General features: G+C 49.1%; 1 protein-coding gene across 1 annotated transcript; it reads right to left on the bottom strand.

The window, feature by feature from the left end:
- Positions 1 to 455: 455 nt before the first annotated feature.
- LOC311374897 (neurabin-1-like) lies at positions 456 to 12,893 on the bottom strand (the record flags this gene model as incomplete). The annotated part of the gene is made up of 6 exons (XM_084490643.1): positions 456 to 467; positions 584 to 743; positions 3,745 to 3,880; positions 9,060 to 9,164; positions 10,937 to 11,057; positions 12,761 to 12,893. Coding segments are annotated over 6 exons (667 nt in total), but the record flags the coding sequence as incomplete, so codon positions are not given.
- Between the last annotated feature and the right edge of the window lie 2,448 nt (positions 12,894 to 15,341).

The following is a 15,341-nucleotide window of genomic DNA, read 5'->3' as shown; positions in this document are numbered from 1 at the left end:
ATCGAGCGGCTGTTCCGCCGCCCAGAGAGCGTCGTCAAACCCGTCATCAGCCATCTGCCACCACTGCCACTGTTCAACTATCTGAGGCGGGTTTGTGTGTGAGATTCCTATCGCGTGCGTTGCGGCGCCGGTCGCGTCAAAAGAAGGTGTCGCCCTTTTTTTATCCGTCACAGGCTTTGTGGAGCTTGTGCAGGGGGGACAGGGATGGGGGGGGGGGCATATTAACGTATTGTAAAAAGAGTAGGATTTGGGCCGCATTCTATAGGGTGTTAACAGCATGTTTCGTAACGTAACGGCGTTCCCACAGGGGGCCTCGTACCCGCGTGTCTGCTCATCCAGCTTAAGTTCCGAGAGTTGATTTAATCCGATTGCAGGTCGTTACACAATCGGTATGAAGCGCAATCTAGAACTAAAGAACTGAGAACTGAACTATTTGACTCACGTAGATTGTTTACTCTTGTTCTCTTCTGGAAGAAGGGAGGAGGGGCGGAATTCGCTACACGTTAACAGCGGACCTAAAAGAACGTGCGCGGGGGGGGGGAGGGGGGGGGGGGGTACGGGAAGGGGAAGAACGACCTCTGACCTCTCGGAACTTCTGGTAGAGCGAGCTTGCCGGCGTCCACCTCGGAGGGCGTGAGGACGTCCTCGTTCTCCGGGAGGTCGAACACCTCGATGCTCTTGTCGCCGCCGGACCCCCCCGGTGGCCCGCCCTCCTCCTCGTCCGTGGCGTACTCGCCCGTCTGCTGTGGGACAGAGAGCGGAGAGAGAGAGAGAGAGAGAGAGAGAGAGAGAGAGAGAGAGAGAGAGAGAGCGGGCGCCGCCACCGTTAGCGCCTCCGCGCCACGTGGGTGGGATGGAAGAGGAGACGGAGAACTCTGGCGGTCGCGGCCAAAAATAAGAGGTTTTCATACGTTTCACAGGCTGTTTCTAAGGCCACGTTTCAATTTGTTTAGTGTAAGTACGGGACATGGGAGGACGGCGGGTTTGAAAGTGAAAGCTAGCTTCAATTCACGGATTGTTGTGGAAAGTCAAAGTCAACGATGACTGATGACGGATGATGATGCATTGCTGCGCTGTACACAATTTCTTTTATTTTATTCTAAATATTATCGAGTTGCATAATGACATCCGTGTTTCTTTGGCAAAATACGTCACACAACGTGAAATGTAATCGCGTGACCTCCAACATCCTCTCCCGGAGCGCTAGAGCGGCAGAACAGTGCTTTGACACTGCTCCCTCTGTCACCTACGCCCGTGTGTGAAGGGACCGGGTGTAGCATTACGGCAAATCCATTTACTCACGTCTCCGATTACCTCACACAGCATTCTGGGACTTTTTTTTTAATGCCTCTGTTTATGTTTTTTTTTTTATGCCTCTGTTTATGTTGATATTTGGTTTAATCTCGTCAATTGATCAATATTTTCCCACCATGTGAAGGAGATGGAGCGCTCATTTCAATCACACAACAGACAGCAGTATCAATATGCAGATTGAAGCCGTATAACAGTACTTAGACCACCGGTAAGTACCGGCAGGAATACAAACAGAAGATATCGATGTCTGATTTGTTTTTAACATTTTCATAAACCTACATTAACATCCCATTTCTCAAAACCCAATTATCTGTTGTTGACATGAGAGGAGTCATACAAATACTCATTTGCATATAATATAAATATAATATAATATAAACCCAGCACTGACTCTGGCATTGTCCTCAAACAATGGAGACACCTTATTTAGCTATGATATATTGCCTCACCATGGTTGGGGGTTGCATGTGCGTGTTTGTGTGCGTGCATGTACGTGGGTGCGTGTGTGTGCAAGTGAGTGTGTAGGTGTGAGAGAGAGATGGAGACAGAGTGAGAGAATGGGTGTATGTGTGTCTTCCCCATGTGCAGGCAGCCACACATGTACCCACACACCCATGCAAAATCTTATGGTAAACATAGAATCTCCCTTCATGAGCCCGCAAGGCGCAGGTAAAAAAAGAATACACACACACACACACAGCTCTCCCCTCCCACAAGTGAAAGCCGTTATATTTATAGAGGTATTCATATTGATGAGGTGGTTTTTATTGCCACACAGATCACTGTAACGGTTCTGTGAGTACTTACCACCCAGCTGCAATTATGTTTCCACAGCGATCATTTTCCTTTAAACCTATGTTTATGGCCCTAGACGCTTCTTTGAACATATGTTTATTGTAAATCTATTGAAAGGTTTGGTTTTGACCATATTCCAAATGGGCCTCTAAAGCTGGCGGAGATTAAGAAGAACTGAAAGGTATTATGAAAGTAATTAGAACTAGATTCCAGGCCACAATTTCGAATATGTGTTTGTGTGCATTAACTGTGCATTCTTGTGGCGGTTGATGAATTTGTGGACATAAAGGGGACCTAAGGGTACATTCACACACGCACAAACACAGACACACATACACACACATACACATACACACACACACAGCGAGATGTCACCATGAATGCTTTGGTCCTAGAAAGTGTTAGCGAATGTCCCTGATGCAGCTCACTCTAACACAGCAGCTAACCCACCTGACACTTTGCCCTAGGGCCCACAACATGTGTTTGTGTGTGTGTGTGTGTGTGTGTCTGTGTGTGTGTGTGTGTGTGTTTGTGTGTCTGTGTGAGACAGAGAGAAAGCTGGAATCTAGATAAACTGTGTGCAAAAAGGGCCTCCTATAAACGTGTGTGAGTTAGTGATGAAGGGAGTGCGTGTGTGTGTTGGTAAGAGAGGAGTGAGCGAGTGAGAGAATGAAAGTGTGCCTGTGTGCCTGTGCGTGAAGGTCCGCACGTGTGTGTGGACCGTGTCTGTTTTGCCACACTATTAGAGTTAAACGAGCACGGTGGTGTCTTGGAATGGTTTTCTGAATGTGTTTAGAAGCCCCAAAGCGGATAAAGAGCTTGCCCCCATAGGTTAGCGTTATAGCTATTCCGTAGTGCCGGCAGCCAGTGCAGATCTCTGGCTTGGTCGAATCAATTTTCGTCAGGTTTTTAGCTTCCCTCAACATGGGGTGACCCTCAGGAAAACAATAATGGGGTTAAATATCGCCGGAGTTCTCCTTTAAGATTCAAGCCAGAGCCATTCTACAACAGATCCTCAAAGAACTCAGCTCTCCAACGGAATGCCTCGAGGCGTCAACACATGATGAGTGTTCGGTGTCGACGTTGCCAATGTGTTCCTAACAATTTGAACTTCGCCCCGCTTGACGCGTCCAATCAGATAAGGACTTTGTTGGACGTTCTAAAACCAGCGCAATCCAAACAGCAAGGGCTTTCTCCAGAGCGTTTTCATTTATGGTTTTATGAGTTGAAGGCGGTGAACTCCCATTTGTCGGCTGGCTCTATCGCTACGCACAACCTGGAGTCCAACGCTTTGCTGGACGCTCATCCACAACTCGTACCATTTTGATTGGGCTGTTCCTAACCCGGTGAGTGGAATCCTACTCGGGCTTACTCGATCTAATCCGATCTTAACCGATCTTTCTGAACAGATCCCTTTGACAAGACGGATGAGATAAACAACGACAAGACGGTTATCGTGTCGTAAAAAAAACGGCTGTTCGATTGTATGCAGACTCTTATCGCGCAACACAGACACGGGGCGTTCTGTTCAAAACATCCGATAACGTGGAGAGAGAGAGAGAGAGAGCGCCATAGACGTGGGGCTGGCCTATGGGAGGGTGGGGGGGGGGGGGGTGTGGGATCCCTGTGTGTTACCTCGTCGTCGTCAGCGTCGTACTGGGCGTACTGCTGCTCGAGAAGCTCCCGCTGCCTCTTCTCCTGGTCCAGGGTCTGCTGGATCAACGTCGCCACCTCGCTCTGCTGGCCCGGCCGCTCTCGACCAATCACAAACCTGCTTTGCACAAACACATCGGTCCGCTTTAGTCAGTATGGTTGTTTATGGAGGCATGCAGACGACGCGTCGGAAATTGAACACGGGGGCGAACATAATCATTCAATGACGGATAAGTAGATAGACGAGACGTTCTCTATAATAATGTGTGGAAAGAAAGACACATTTTGATGCCGAAAAAAAGTAACACTTGTGACAAGAAAAAACATGCAAGACTAACATGAAATGTGACGTGAATGAGATGTCACCAATTTCATGACTTCTCACATCTCGCAGAGAAAAACTCAGAGAGCACTCTGCCATTCACACCTCTCTTAACACCACCGTTTGCGTTTCCTTTCACAAATCACGATCAGAAGAGCAGCGGGGGGAGCGTGTCGGAAGGCTTATCCCTGACAGCGCTGCAGGACGAGGAGTGAGGGAGAACAGGCAGCTGCAGCCAGGGGAACCGCCCACCGACATTAGTGGAGAGCGCTGGGCTATTGAGACCCACACTGTTGTCGAGTGCCGCTGTTTGACTGTGTTTTTGATGTGATTTTCCATCGAGCTGTTCTGTGATGTATGCAGTCAGTGCGGGAGTAAATCACAGCCGTTTTTCACAAGGCTCTGTGTTTCCATTACTTGAATCTGTACCTGCTCTGAGCTCTGTGCGCGCGCGCGCGTGTGTGTGTGTGTGTGTGTGTGTGTGTGTGTGTGTGTGTGTGTGTGTGTGTGTGTGTGTGTGTGTGTGTGTGTGTGTGTTTGTATGCCACCTGTTTAACCGCCTGTTGTCTGTGTATTATGTGGTTGTGGTGGTGTCTAGATTCTCGTTCAGGGATTAATAAAGCTCCTCCTGTTGCATTGGGACCAAATGGAGGGGGGGGTGGGGGGGGGGGGGAACCTTGCAGAGGGAAGAGTACAATCTGAGTCTGCTTCAGTCGGATAAGCCGAGCTGTGAGTGGCGTTACGTTTGAACATTGTGAATCCTGTCCCCACCTGTATTTCACCCCCACTGAGGGATGTGTGACTGATGACAAGATGAAGGAGAGACAAAGCGAAAGAGGCGTCAAATTGGCCCATTTGAAAAGAGAGAAATGAGGGAGATGAACGGGAACGCAAATGAGAGCAGAGCAGCCATCCATCACGGGGTTATGAACACACAACAAACAATGGTGACGCAACGGTGAGGAATGATTACAGCCATGTACGGTGGAACACGCAGTATGCTGAAGACTGTGTCCAACGAGCTCCCCATCAATCTGATCCAAACGGCATCTTTGTAAGCGGTGCCTGTTTGTGTGTGTGTGTGTGTGTGTGTGTGTGTGTGTGTGTGTGTGTGTGTGTGTGTGTGTGTGTGTGTGTGTGTGTGTGTGCGCGCACGTGCATGCATGCGTGTGTGTGTGTGTGTGCATGTGTGTGTGAGTGTGCATGTGTGTGTGCTTTGCTATATATTCTGTGAGAAAAAATGGAAGAATCTCCAGCTAGGTTTGACAGGGAGGTGAGAGTTTGGATAAATCATTATTAACAGCAGGAGAGGTTACATTCCTGCACCAGTGCCTCTTCCCCAATAGGAACAACAGCGTGAAAACGTTGGTATGCTCTATTAAACCTAACTCACAAACCTCCCTATAACACAAAAAAAATAATAATAATAAAGAAAACTTGGTTTCAGAGCCACCAAAATTCTCACCAACTGACATTGGTCAAGTCATCATCCCTGCCAAATGAAATATGAGGCATTATATTTGTATAGCCAAATCATGCGGTATCTATAAGCACGTAATTGGCAATTAAAAGCGAACACAAACTCGGCCAGGGCTAGCAAACAGTAAAGAAAAGTGTCTCAAATCAATAGTGTGTAGACTGGCCACTGTAGGAATCAACTTATTAAAACCTCATTGTGACAGCTTTGTCTACTTGCACACTCAGTTTCCCTTTGGTAGAATATCTTGAAATAGAAAACAAGGGTTAATTCTGCCCCTTCCGTTTCTGTGGTCCGGCCAAGGCTCTCTTTAGGACCGCTGGATCTATAATGACTATAATCATCGTGAGTGAGAGTGAGAGAGCAAGAGAGTGAGAGAGCGAGAGAGCGAGAGCAAGTGCAAGAAAGCGAACGGCAGCAAGAGAGAGAGAGCGAGGGGAAAGCGAGAGAGAGAGAGAGAGAGAGAGAGAGAGAGAGAGAGAGAGAGAGAGAGAGAGAGAGAGAATTCAACTCTTGGGTGAACTTTGGGTTAATTCTGAGTAATAGCGCCCGGGGGCTGCTTCAGGGAAGAGACGTCTTTGATCTCCATGTGACCCAACAACTGAGTGGGCAGGGAGAGAGAGAAAGAACAAGTGTGAGAGAGAGAGAGCGATAAGAGAGAATCCGTGTTGTGGCTAAGCTAGGTAGCTTGTCGCTACTCCCCTTATCGGAGCAGGAGGACAGCAGGAGTCTGAGGAGCAACTGACCTGGAAACGGCCTTTATGCACACGCATTGGGAGGTCTGCACTCACACACACACACACATAAACCAATGTGCCCATCCACTCGCACACACAAGCACAAGCCAACGTGCACTCACACACACACACACACACACACACACACACACACACACACACACACACACACACACACACACACACACACACACACACACACACACACACACAGTGTTAATCTCCCACTACATAGACACTACCCTTGTTAACTTGTGTCAACTGCATAACACAGAGATTCGTGCAATTTAATTAAATTAGGGTATTTTATATATTTTTTTGCAATTCAAAATCGAAAAAATAATCTAATAGTAACTTGAAAACAAGCAAAACGTTGCACTTCGACGTAAGAAGAACCACACATGCATAGTAAGATCAGGATAGCTTAAATGTTATGTAACGCAAGTAATAATGTTGTCCTCCTACAGAGACCATAATGGGGCGAGGCGGCCAATGTAGCGGCTGTTGGCTGGCCAACCGCCGTGATGCATCCACTAGCTGACCTTTCAAGAGATTCATGAATCAAGTCATTAATTTAATAGATTTGTGCAAGAGCTATAGTGAAGTGATTCATGTAACAGATTGAAGGGATTAGTTTAAGAGGAATGGATTTCAGAGATTAATTCGAGAGACGGTGAACACAAGAGACTAAAGTTATAAAGCGAGCTTTAGCTATGTAGTTCAATTTATATAATATGCATTATTCAAAGGGTCATGAAGCCATGATGCCACGTCAAGTACTAATGGATAAACTTCAGACGTCAGTTGAACAACGTTGACTCCATGTGGAAGAACAACACGAACACATCCCGCGTTACGCAGCGGTACGCATCGGCAGTATGGACTCTGAGGAGAGAGTAGAAGGAAAGAGAAGGAGGCGGCCTGCTTGTCTGTACGAGGGACTCGGAGGAGGATTTTCAGCTTGACGTGGGTTTCAAATATAGCAGAGGAAATGTAGTCACATCTAGGACAGTGGGCCACAGAATCTCCAGTGATCCAGAGAGGGAGAGCTGCTCCGAGGGAGAGTGGGCGAGTGAGGCGAGGGGGGGGGGGGGGGGGGGGGGGGACGAGGGAGACACGAGATGGAGGACAACATGCGAGAGAGCAGGAAAAACATCCTGACGAATGACCTGAACTGAGCTCTGACAGTGTCACAGGCCCGGCTTAACTGCTTCAGTATGCAATAGTTAACATGCAAGTGTGTATTTAATAAAGTCGGTAGGCAGGATACTGAATGTCTTTAGCAATCTGTCAAATCATCTCATCGAGGGTCATGATATCAACAAATAAAAGAAAGACGAACGGAAGGATGGAAAACAGAAAGAAAGAAAAACAGAGAAAGAAATACGAAAGACGGATAGAAAGAATGGACTGTTTTAGGAAGGCGAAAGAAAGATGGACAGAAAGATGGCCACATCCTGCTCACACACCAATACTCAATCAATTCCTAACCAACGACACCTTTCAGCCAGCGTCTGTCCGTCAGGCGGTCTGCAGCTTCCGCAGGACTGGATTCAGTGTCTCAGAATTAATGGGATAGCCCTTCACAGCCTTATCTGATGGTCAACACCACTCCTTATCCCACCATTGACCTTTAGCGGTGATGACAGTAAAACGGAAGCATTGCCGCTTGCCAAGGCAGAGTGGAGTGGTTGGATGGGGACGGAGGGATGTCTGGATAGATCTATGAACAAACGGATGGAGGAATGGAAAATAGCTTCCTGGTTGGATGGATGGGGAGGAGAGTATCAACATATGAAACCAAAGCCAAAAGAGAGGGGAAGCAAAACCAGGGCCGATGACAACCAGAAAAAGACAGAAAAGGCAGAACAGAAACCAAAAGAAGAAGGAACGACAGGGCGAGTGAACCTGAAAGAAAGCGAGTGGGACAGACACTTCTAACACAGAGGGAGAGAGAGAGGAGCCTAAAGACGCTGACAGAAATCGTAGCTCAATAGAAAGCTAGACCACATGAATCAGATCTCCATAACAACCCCGAGAAGAAGGGAAATATGAAAACGCCCGCTGAGTGAGACACAGACACATCTTTGCACAAATGAGTACTCCCCGCCGCTGTGTGTGTGTGTGTGTGTGTGTGTGTGTGTGTGTGTGTGTGTGTGTGTGTGTGTGTGTGTGTGTGTGTGTGTGTGTGTGTGTGTGTGTGTGTGTGTGTGTGTGTGTGTGTGTGTGTGTGCATGCGTGCGTGCGTGCGTGCGTTTGTGTGTGTTTGCTGCCATGGGTGAGAGTGTGTGAGGGCCCTCCAGCCGTTGTTGGGGCTTCCTTAACCCCCCACTGAGCACTGCGACGTTCCCCACATACATCACCTCCGCTTGTCCTCCCCGCCCTGCTCTCCTTGTTTGACTCGTCTCTCAGATATGCTAATAGGGCTGAAGTTTTTCATTGCCAGTTCTCACTGGCACTGTGCCACCATTGCCTAGCACTCCCAGTGTCTGTACGCAGAGATTTATGCTTCATACTGTAGCCCACAGACGCGCAGATTAAGCGGTGGACCGCTGGTACAAAGCAATCCATACCCTAAGATGGATCCTTTTTTATTTCATGGAGCTGAAAGAAGGGCGAAGAAAATTGACGTGAAAAGCCTACAACTCAAGAACTGTTAGTTAACACAAGGAGCGTTCTAGGGCTCTGGGTTCACTGTATGCAGACTGAGTCAGACTGAGTGTGTGTGTGTGTGTGTGTGTGTGTGTGTGTGTACACTTACCGGACCACTCCCGACGTGTTCCTGAGAACGGTGGCTGCAAAGCTCTGGGTCACCCCGACCAGACTGGTCCCATCCACCTCCACAATCTGGTCGTTCACCTTGATCCTGACACACACACACACACACACACACACACACACACACACACACACACACACACACACACACACACACACACACACACACACACACACACACACACACACACACACATCATATATTATTATAGGCAGTTTTTGTGAGGTCTAAAAAGGGTTGAACATTTCTAAACACACACACAATCGCACAAAACGCTATCAACCGCAAATTCTGCAAACACTGATATTAAGCAGATTATTAAAGCAACCTTCTCTGTTCAATTATATTACGACACAGGTGTGTTTGTACTGAAAACTAGAATCCGGTTGAGCTGTGGGTGAATACCTGTCCGCCAGTCTCTTAAAAGAATAACCCAACAGCTAGAAATGCCAAAATAAACATCCTTTTAGGCGAGAGCCACTAAGTAAAGAAGTCATAAACACATTCAGCGCCTCCAGCGACGTCACGGCCGGACACCGCAGCCATCTGTTTTCAGCAGACGCAGAGAGTGACACCCGGTCGATATAAGAGTATATACTGCAGAGCCGTATAGTGTGAACATATAGAAGGCAGGGTGCATTCTGGGCAGTGAAACCTGGAAAAAGCCCCGGTGACCCCGGTCCACTCTCGCCCCGGAGTTAATCCCGCTCTCTGTCTTGCCCCAGTCAGCTCCCATGGGGATCGGGAAGAAAGGATACGAGATAGATGTATGCATCTCGGGCGGAAAGAGATGCGGCCGTGTTTGTTTTGTGCGCACAAACAATGCAAGCACCTCGGAGTCGACGCAAGCGGCTGATCGATGGGATGAACCCACATACTGGAGACGGCGCTGTTCAGACACACATCAAGACCCTGTTCTGTTCCAAGGTAGCTTCATGGTTACAGTGAGACCGCCATCTCATACGTCTGCTTTAACACAGCATCGGAGACGCAGGGGGCGAGAGTGTGTCTGTGAGAGAGATAGAGTGAGACAGATAGAGCGAGAGGGATGGAGCGAGAGAGATAGAGCGAGATAGAGGCTGCAGGGCTGTCTATGCTGGGCTGTGTGGGTCAAGCTGACCTAGGATACCAAGCTAGTGAGCAGCCATGCCCTCCACGGACTGCACACATACACACTCACTCACACACGCACACACTTGCGCTCGCACACATGTACACACACAAACACAACCATATGACTCGATATAATAACATGCTTTGTCAACTGACACAGATGCTGGCGTGCCCCTCCCGAAACCTTCTCCTCCAACGCAACGTGTCCATGTCTTAGTCATGTGTCCTCATTTGCTCCTCTCTCCTGTTCAAATAATCCTCACCCCCTGCGGCTAAATCTGACAGGGCATGGCTGAGTGGGTGTCTGAGGGGGAGAGAGAGAGCGTGTGTGTGTGGTTGTGTGTGTGTGCGTGTGTGTGTGTGTGTGTGCACCTGTGCAAGCGCGCACACATGTGCACATGCACAACTTTTTCCTCACCGTGCTCACTTTCTGAACACGGTGTAGTGAACGATGAGTCTTGTAATAATGGGAGGAGGAGGAGGAGGAGGGGGGAGGGGGGAGGGGGGCTATGCCAGCCATGTCAGTTGACAACATGCAATAATATGAGTCTTAATGTTGTGTTCTTGTGTGTGTGCGCGTGCGTGTGTGTGTATGCTTGTGTGTGTGTGTGTGTCCGTGTCTGCAGGCGATGCCTGCTGAGGGAGTTTCGCGTCGTGTTGGTCCGCTGGAGTGATTACACACCTCATTTTCCATCTGCGCCGAAAGGAAAACGCGTTATAAAAAGAAAGAAGGAGGAGCCTCTCACCTGCCGTCGCGCTCGGCGGCCCCGCCCTCGATGACCGTCTTCACGAAGATGCCCAGCTTCTCCAGCCCCGCGTCGGCGCCCACGCCCATCCCGATGATACTGATGCCCAGGCCGTCGTCGTCTGCACACACACACACACACACACACACACACACACGCACACACACACACACACGCAAGCATGCACGCACACGCACGCACGCACGCACGCACGCACGCACGCACGCACGCACGCACGCACGCACGCACGCACGCACGCACGCACGCACGCACGCACGCACGCACGCACGCACGCACGCACGCACGCACGCACACACACACACACACACACACACACACACACACACACACACACACACACACACACACACACACACACACACACACACACACACACACACACACACACACACACACACACACACACACACACAGAGGACACAGTGAGAAAAGCTCGTCTGCATTTTCCCTGTACAGGTTTGTCGTGACATGGTTTACAATACGCTAGATAAACACACTGCTACGTTAATGCTTAACTCCGGCTTTGTGCATGAGGCAGGGTTTTAGGGTATACTCTGTTCTATTACATTTTTCTGCATTAAATCTAAAGCTGAATCTGCCAAGTATTTCGGTCTGTATTTTAAAACAACAACAACAACAAACACATATTTTTTGTATTCTGAAATTCTCGTCATTATGCAACAAATGAGTTAACTATATGTCATTGTCTTTGTGAATACCGGAACTGTAAAATATTCACAAAGACAATGACATATAGTTAACAAATTTGTTGCATAATGATGAGAATTTCACAATACAAAAAAATATAAAGAAATAACATTATCCTTTTCATCGCAGAGAACATAGTGTGAGTGTGTGTGTGTGTGTGTGTGTGTGTGTGTGTGTGTGTGTGTGTGTGTGTGTGTGTGAGTGTGCGTGTGTTGGTGAATATGTGTGTTAATGCTAAGCTCCTGCTTGTCTGAAGGCCTCATTTGATATTAATGTACCCCCTGTAGTCGCACCAAGCCCAACAGTGAGAACTGTATAACGGACTTCACGCCAGTGGCTCTTGCACCACCACATCCCCAAAAGGATAAATGTATTTATTCATGGAGTTGGTGGAGAGTGATGCATTACTTATTAAACAACACAGATCTATAAAGCATGTGATGCCCTGTGTTTTTCACTACATACTGTAGCTTCTCTGTTCTGTTCCATGTGAATCCTTTGTGGATGTTTTTTCGAAGATTACGTAACGAGGAAGTGAAGGGTGGAACCAGACAATGAGATCTCGTTCTATTTTAGGTCTGTGGTGATTTTCCAACCCCCATTAAGTGCTCACAAACTACATTAGACTGCAAAGTGTGTGGTAACAATTTCATGCTGTTTCATCACACACCTCACAAAACACTCAGCTGTTCTTTCTCTTTTCAATTCCCGGTTTCATTCGGTTTCCTTTCTTTGAGCTATTCGGTAACCGATGTGGATGGTGTCATTAAAAAGGAACACACCTTTGTAATCATTCTAATGTATTCCAAATATTGGCATTAGGAAGATGGTTAGCTTTAGTGGAAAAATACAAAACAGTACATGGTCTGAGCTGAATTAACTAGCAATGAATGGTACAAAAACACAGACACAGAGAGTGAATAATAAAGGTATAAACAAATGAGTGAATGAATGAACGACATATATTTGCGACTACTCTAACACTCTAACAGTCATTAACAAATACATGAATGAATGAAACGCGTGAATGAGTGAACGAGTGAACAAGTGACCGCATGCCCTCGTCCTGTGCCCCCGCCTCCCCCCCCCACCCACCTTTCTCCAGCTCCACGGGGAACAGCTCCAGCTTCTCCACCCTCTTCTCCAGCTCGTACTCTGCCGACGAGGCCACGGGGTCCACCTCCTCGTTCCGCCGGTCGTAGTCCTCGTTGGCGTAGGTGTTGAACACCTGTGGACGGCAGCGCAACCACGTTTACCGCGACGTAGCGGACAAGGGGAGGCGTCGGCTCAGAAGGTAGTGCAGGGGTCGGCCGGGTAACCGCAAGGTTGCCGGTTCGATCCCCCCCCCCCCCCGGCTCCTCCTAGCTGAGCGTCGTGGTGGTGGTGTCCCTGAGCGAGACGCCTCACCCTAATCACCGTCACCCGAACCGCTCCTGACGAGCTGGCTGTCGCCCTGCGTGGTTGACGTCGGTGTGTGAATGTGTGCATGAACGGGTGAATGTCAGTCAACACTGTAAAGTGCTTTGGATAAAAGCGCTATATAAATGAGGAACATTTACGGTACACTGAGAGCCCAGTGAACCCGAAACCCCAACAATGTACAAGGAACAAGGAAGGTGCTATAAAAGTATCCCAAAGTTGTTTCTGTTGGAACGCGAGCTGAAACAGGGGGTTCGCCCACTCTTTCAATCGTGAAAAGCTGGTGGGGGAGTGTATATATTTAAGATGTTGCCATGGTTTTTTTTGCCAGCAACGTGTAGGCAACGTGCAACACTGGAAGTAGGCCTTTAAGAACCCTGTGGGTTGTCCTATCGATATAAACGATCAATAAGGAATCAGGCCTGTGTCCTCAAACAAAACCACTGCACGTTGTTCAGTTCACAGCGCCAGTCTTGTGTTTCGTAAGCACACAGCGGTGTGGCGCGCTCTGGTCTCTGCCAGCCGCAGACACAGACAAAAAAACACACAGCTTTAAAAAGACCCGACAACACAAATCAACACATCACCACAGCATCGTTGTGATCGCAGACAGAGATAGAGATTGATTCTAGATCTCAAAACGACAACAACAACAACAAACCACTGGATCATGTACTGGTCATCTCTCCAGGCCGAAACAGAGAACCGTATGGTCGCTGTGGTCAACATGGGGGTGTGGGGGGGGGGGGGGGTTTGGGGGTGGGGGGGTGGGAATAATATCAGCCACGTCTCTCCCCAGGCACGCCGCTCTCTTGAGGGGTGGGGGGGGGGGGGGGGGGGGGTCAACTTCCTCAGGGCCATCCATTGTCACTCTAAATTCCATCACATTCTGCCCTCCGCTCAACGCTCACTACATTGGGGGCAGGGGGGGAGGGGCGGCTAGGGGACAGGCGGTTGGTGGTGGGGTGGTCCGGGGGGTGGGGTGGGGTGGGGTGGGGGCGGGGGATAGAGAGGCATGTGCACACTGCATACACACACAGACACACAAGCATGCACACACACACACTTACACACACACACACACACACACACACACACACACACACACACACACACACACACACACACACAGGCACTTACACACACGCACTTACACACACACACACACACACAGGACTGCGCTGCGCTTGCATCATGCAGCACTCCGGCGTGCCAGACTCTGGCCACACCAGACCTGAATGCTGATGCAGTGTGTCTGGCGCGGCGGCGGCTCGCGGGCCACGCCATGCTGCGCAGGTGATGCGACGGGCGCAGTGCTCAGCCACGCGCTGCACCCACCCCCCACCCACCCCCCACCCACCAGCCCATCTGTCTGCAGGTCTGTTCCTTGGATGACACGACACAGACACAGACATGCATAGCATAACCCCGACCAGACTGAACCCACCGCAGCCCACCCGCCCCAGCCCGCTCCACCCTCCCCAGCTGTTATTCATAAACATCATCATTTTCTTTCATTCATTCATTCATTAACACCCCAAGCTCAGTGACGTAGCCCACATGGTGGGTGTCTAAATAACGATCCTCCCCTATAAGACTTCATCTGGAGTCGCATCCTATCGTCATGACAGGATTGACTCACTGACTGACGGGCAGCAGGGTGCTGCTGATGTCTTTACGAGCCTTTACTTTGCTGCCTGCGAGCCCATCTGTGAGCACCCCCCCCCCCCCTCATGTTCAGCTGGACGTCCGTAAAGCGAGCGGTCAGGTGACAGCTGGCTTACCCGCAGGCAGTGGGAGGGGATAGGCAGGGGGAGAGAGGTGCTAGCAAAACAAACCGCCCAAAGGTGTCCCGCGCGGTCATAGCCACTGCACTGTGGTACGAATGGAACTGATGGACCAAGTTCCAACGCATATTTGACAATAGGAAACTTGAATATTGTGTTGTGTTGCGTTTAGAATGTATTGAAACGTGTCGTCTTTGACCGTTTGCAGAACAGTATGAGAGTACAGTACACGGGTACACTGTGTCCGTGTAGCTTCTCATCATCAAGTAGTCAAATACATCAGCATGCACATCTTTGGTTTAAGTCTCTGCAAAAAAATGTTTGCAGAGTTAAATTTAGTATTTAGCCTGAGGGAGAGACTTCCCCCTCATAGATAGACGAGGCCTTGCTTCGTCTGTGTACTCTCTATGTCCCATGACAAATAAAGTCATGTGTGCTGCACCACGATAACCTTGCTCACCCCACTGTAA

This window comes from Micromesistius poutassou, assembly GCF_964030765.1.
Source record: "Micromesistius poutassou genome assembly, contig: SCAFFOLD_1280, whole genome shotgun sequence".
Classification (NCBI taxonomy): domain Eukaryota; kingdom Metazoa; phylum Chordata; class Actinopteri; order Gadiformes; family Gadidae; genus Micromesistius; species Micromesistius poutassou.
The sequence above is the reverse complement of the archived record's forward strand: the minus strand, read 5'-3'. Positions and strand labels throughout refer to the sequence as shown.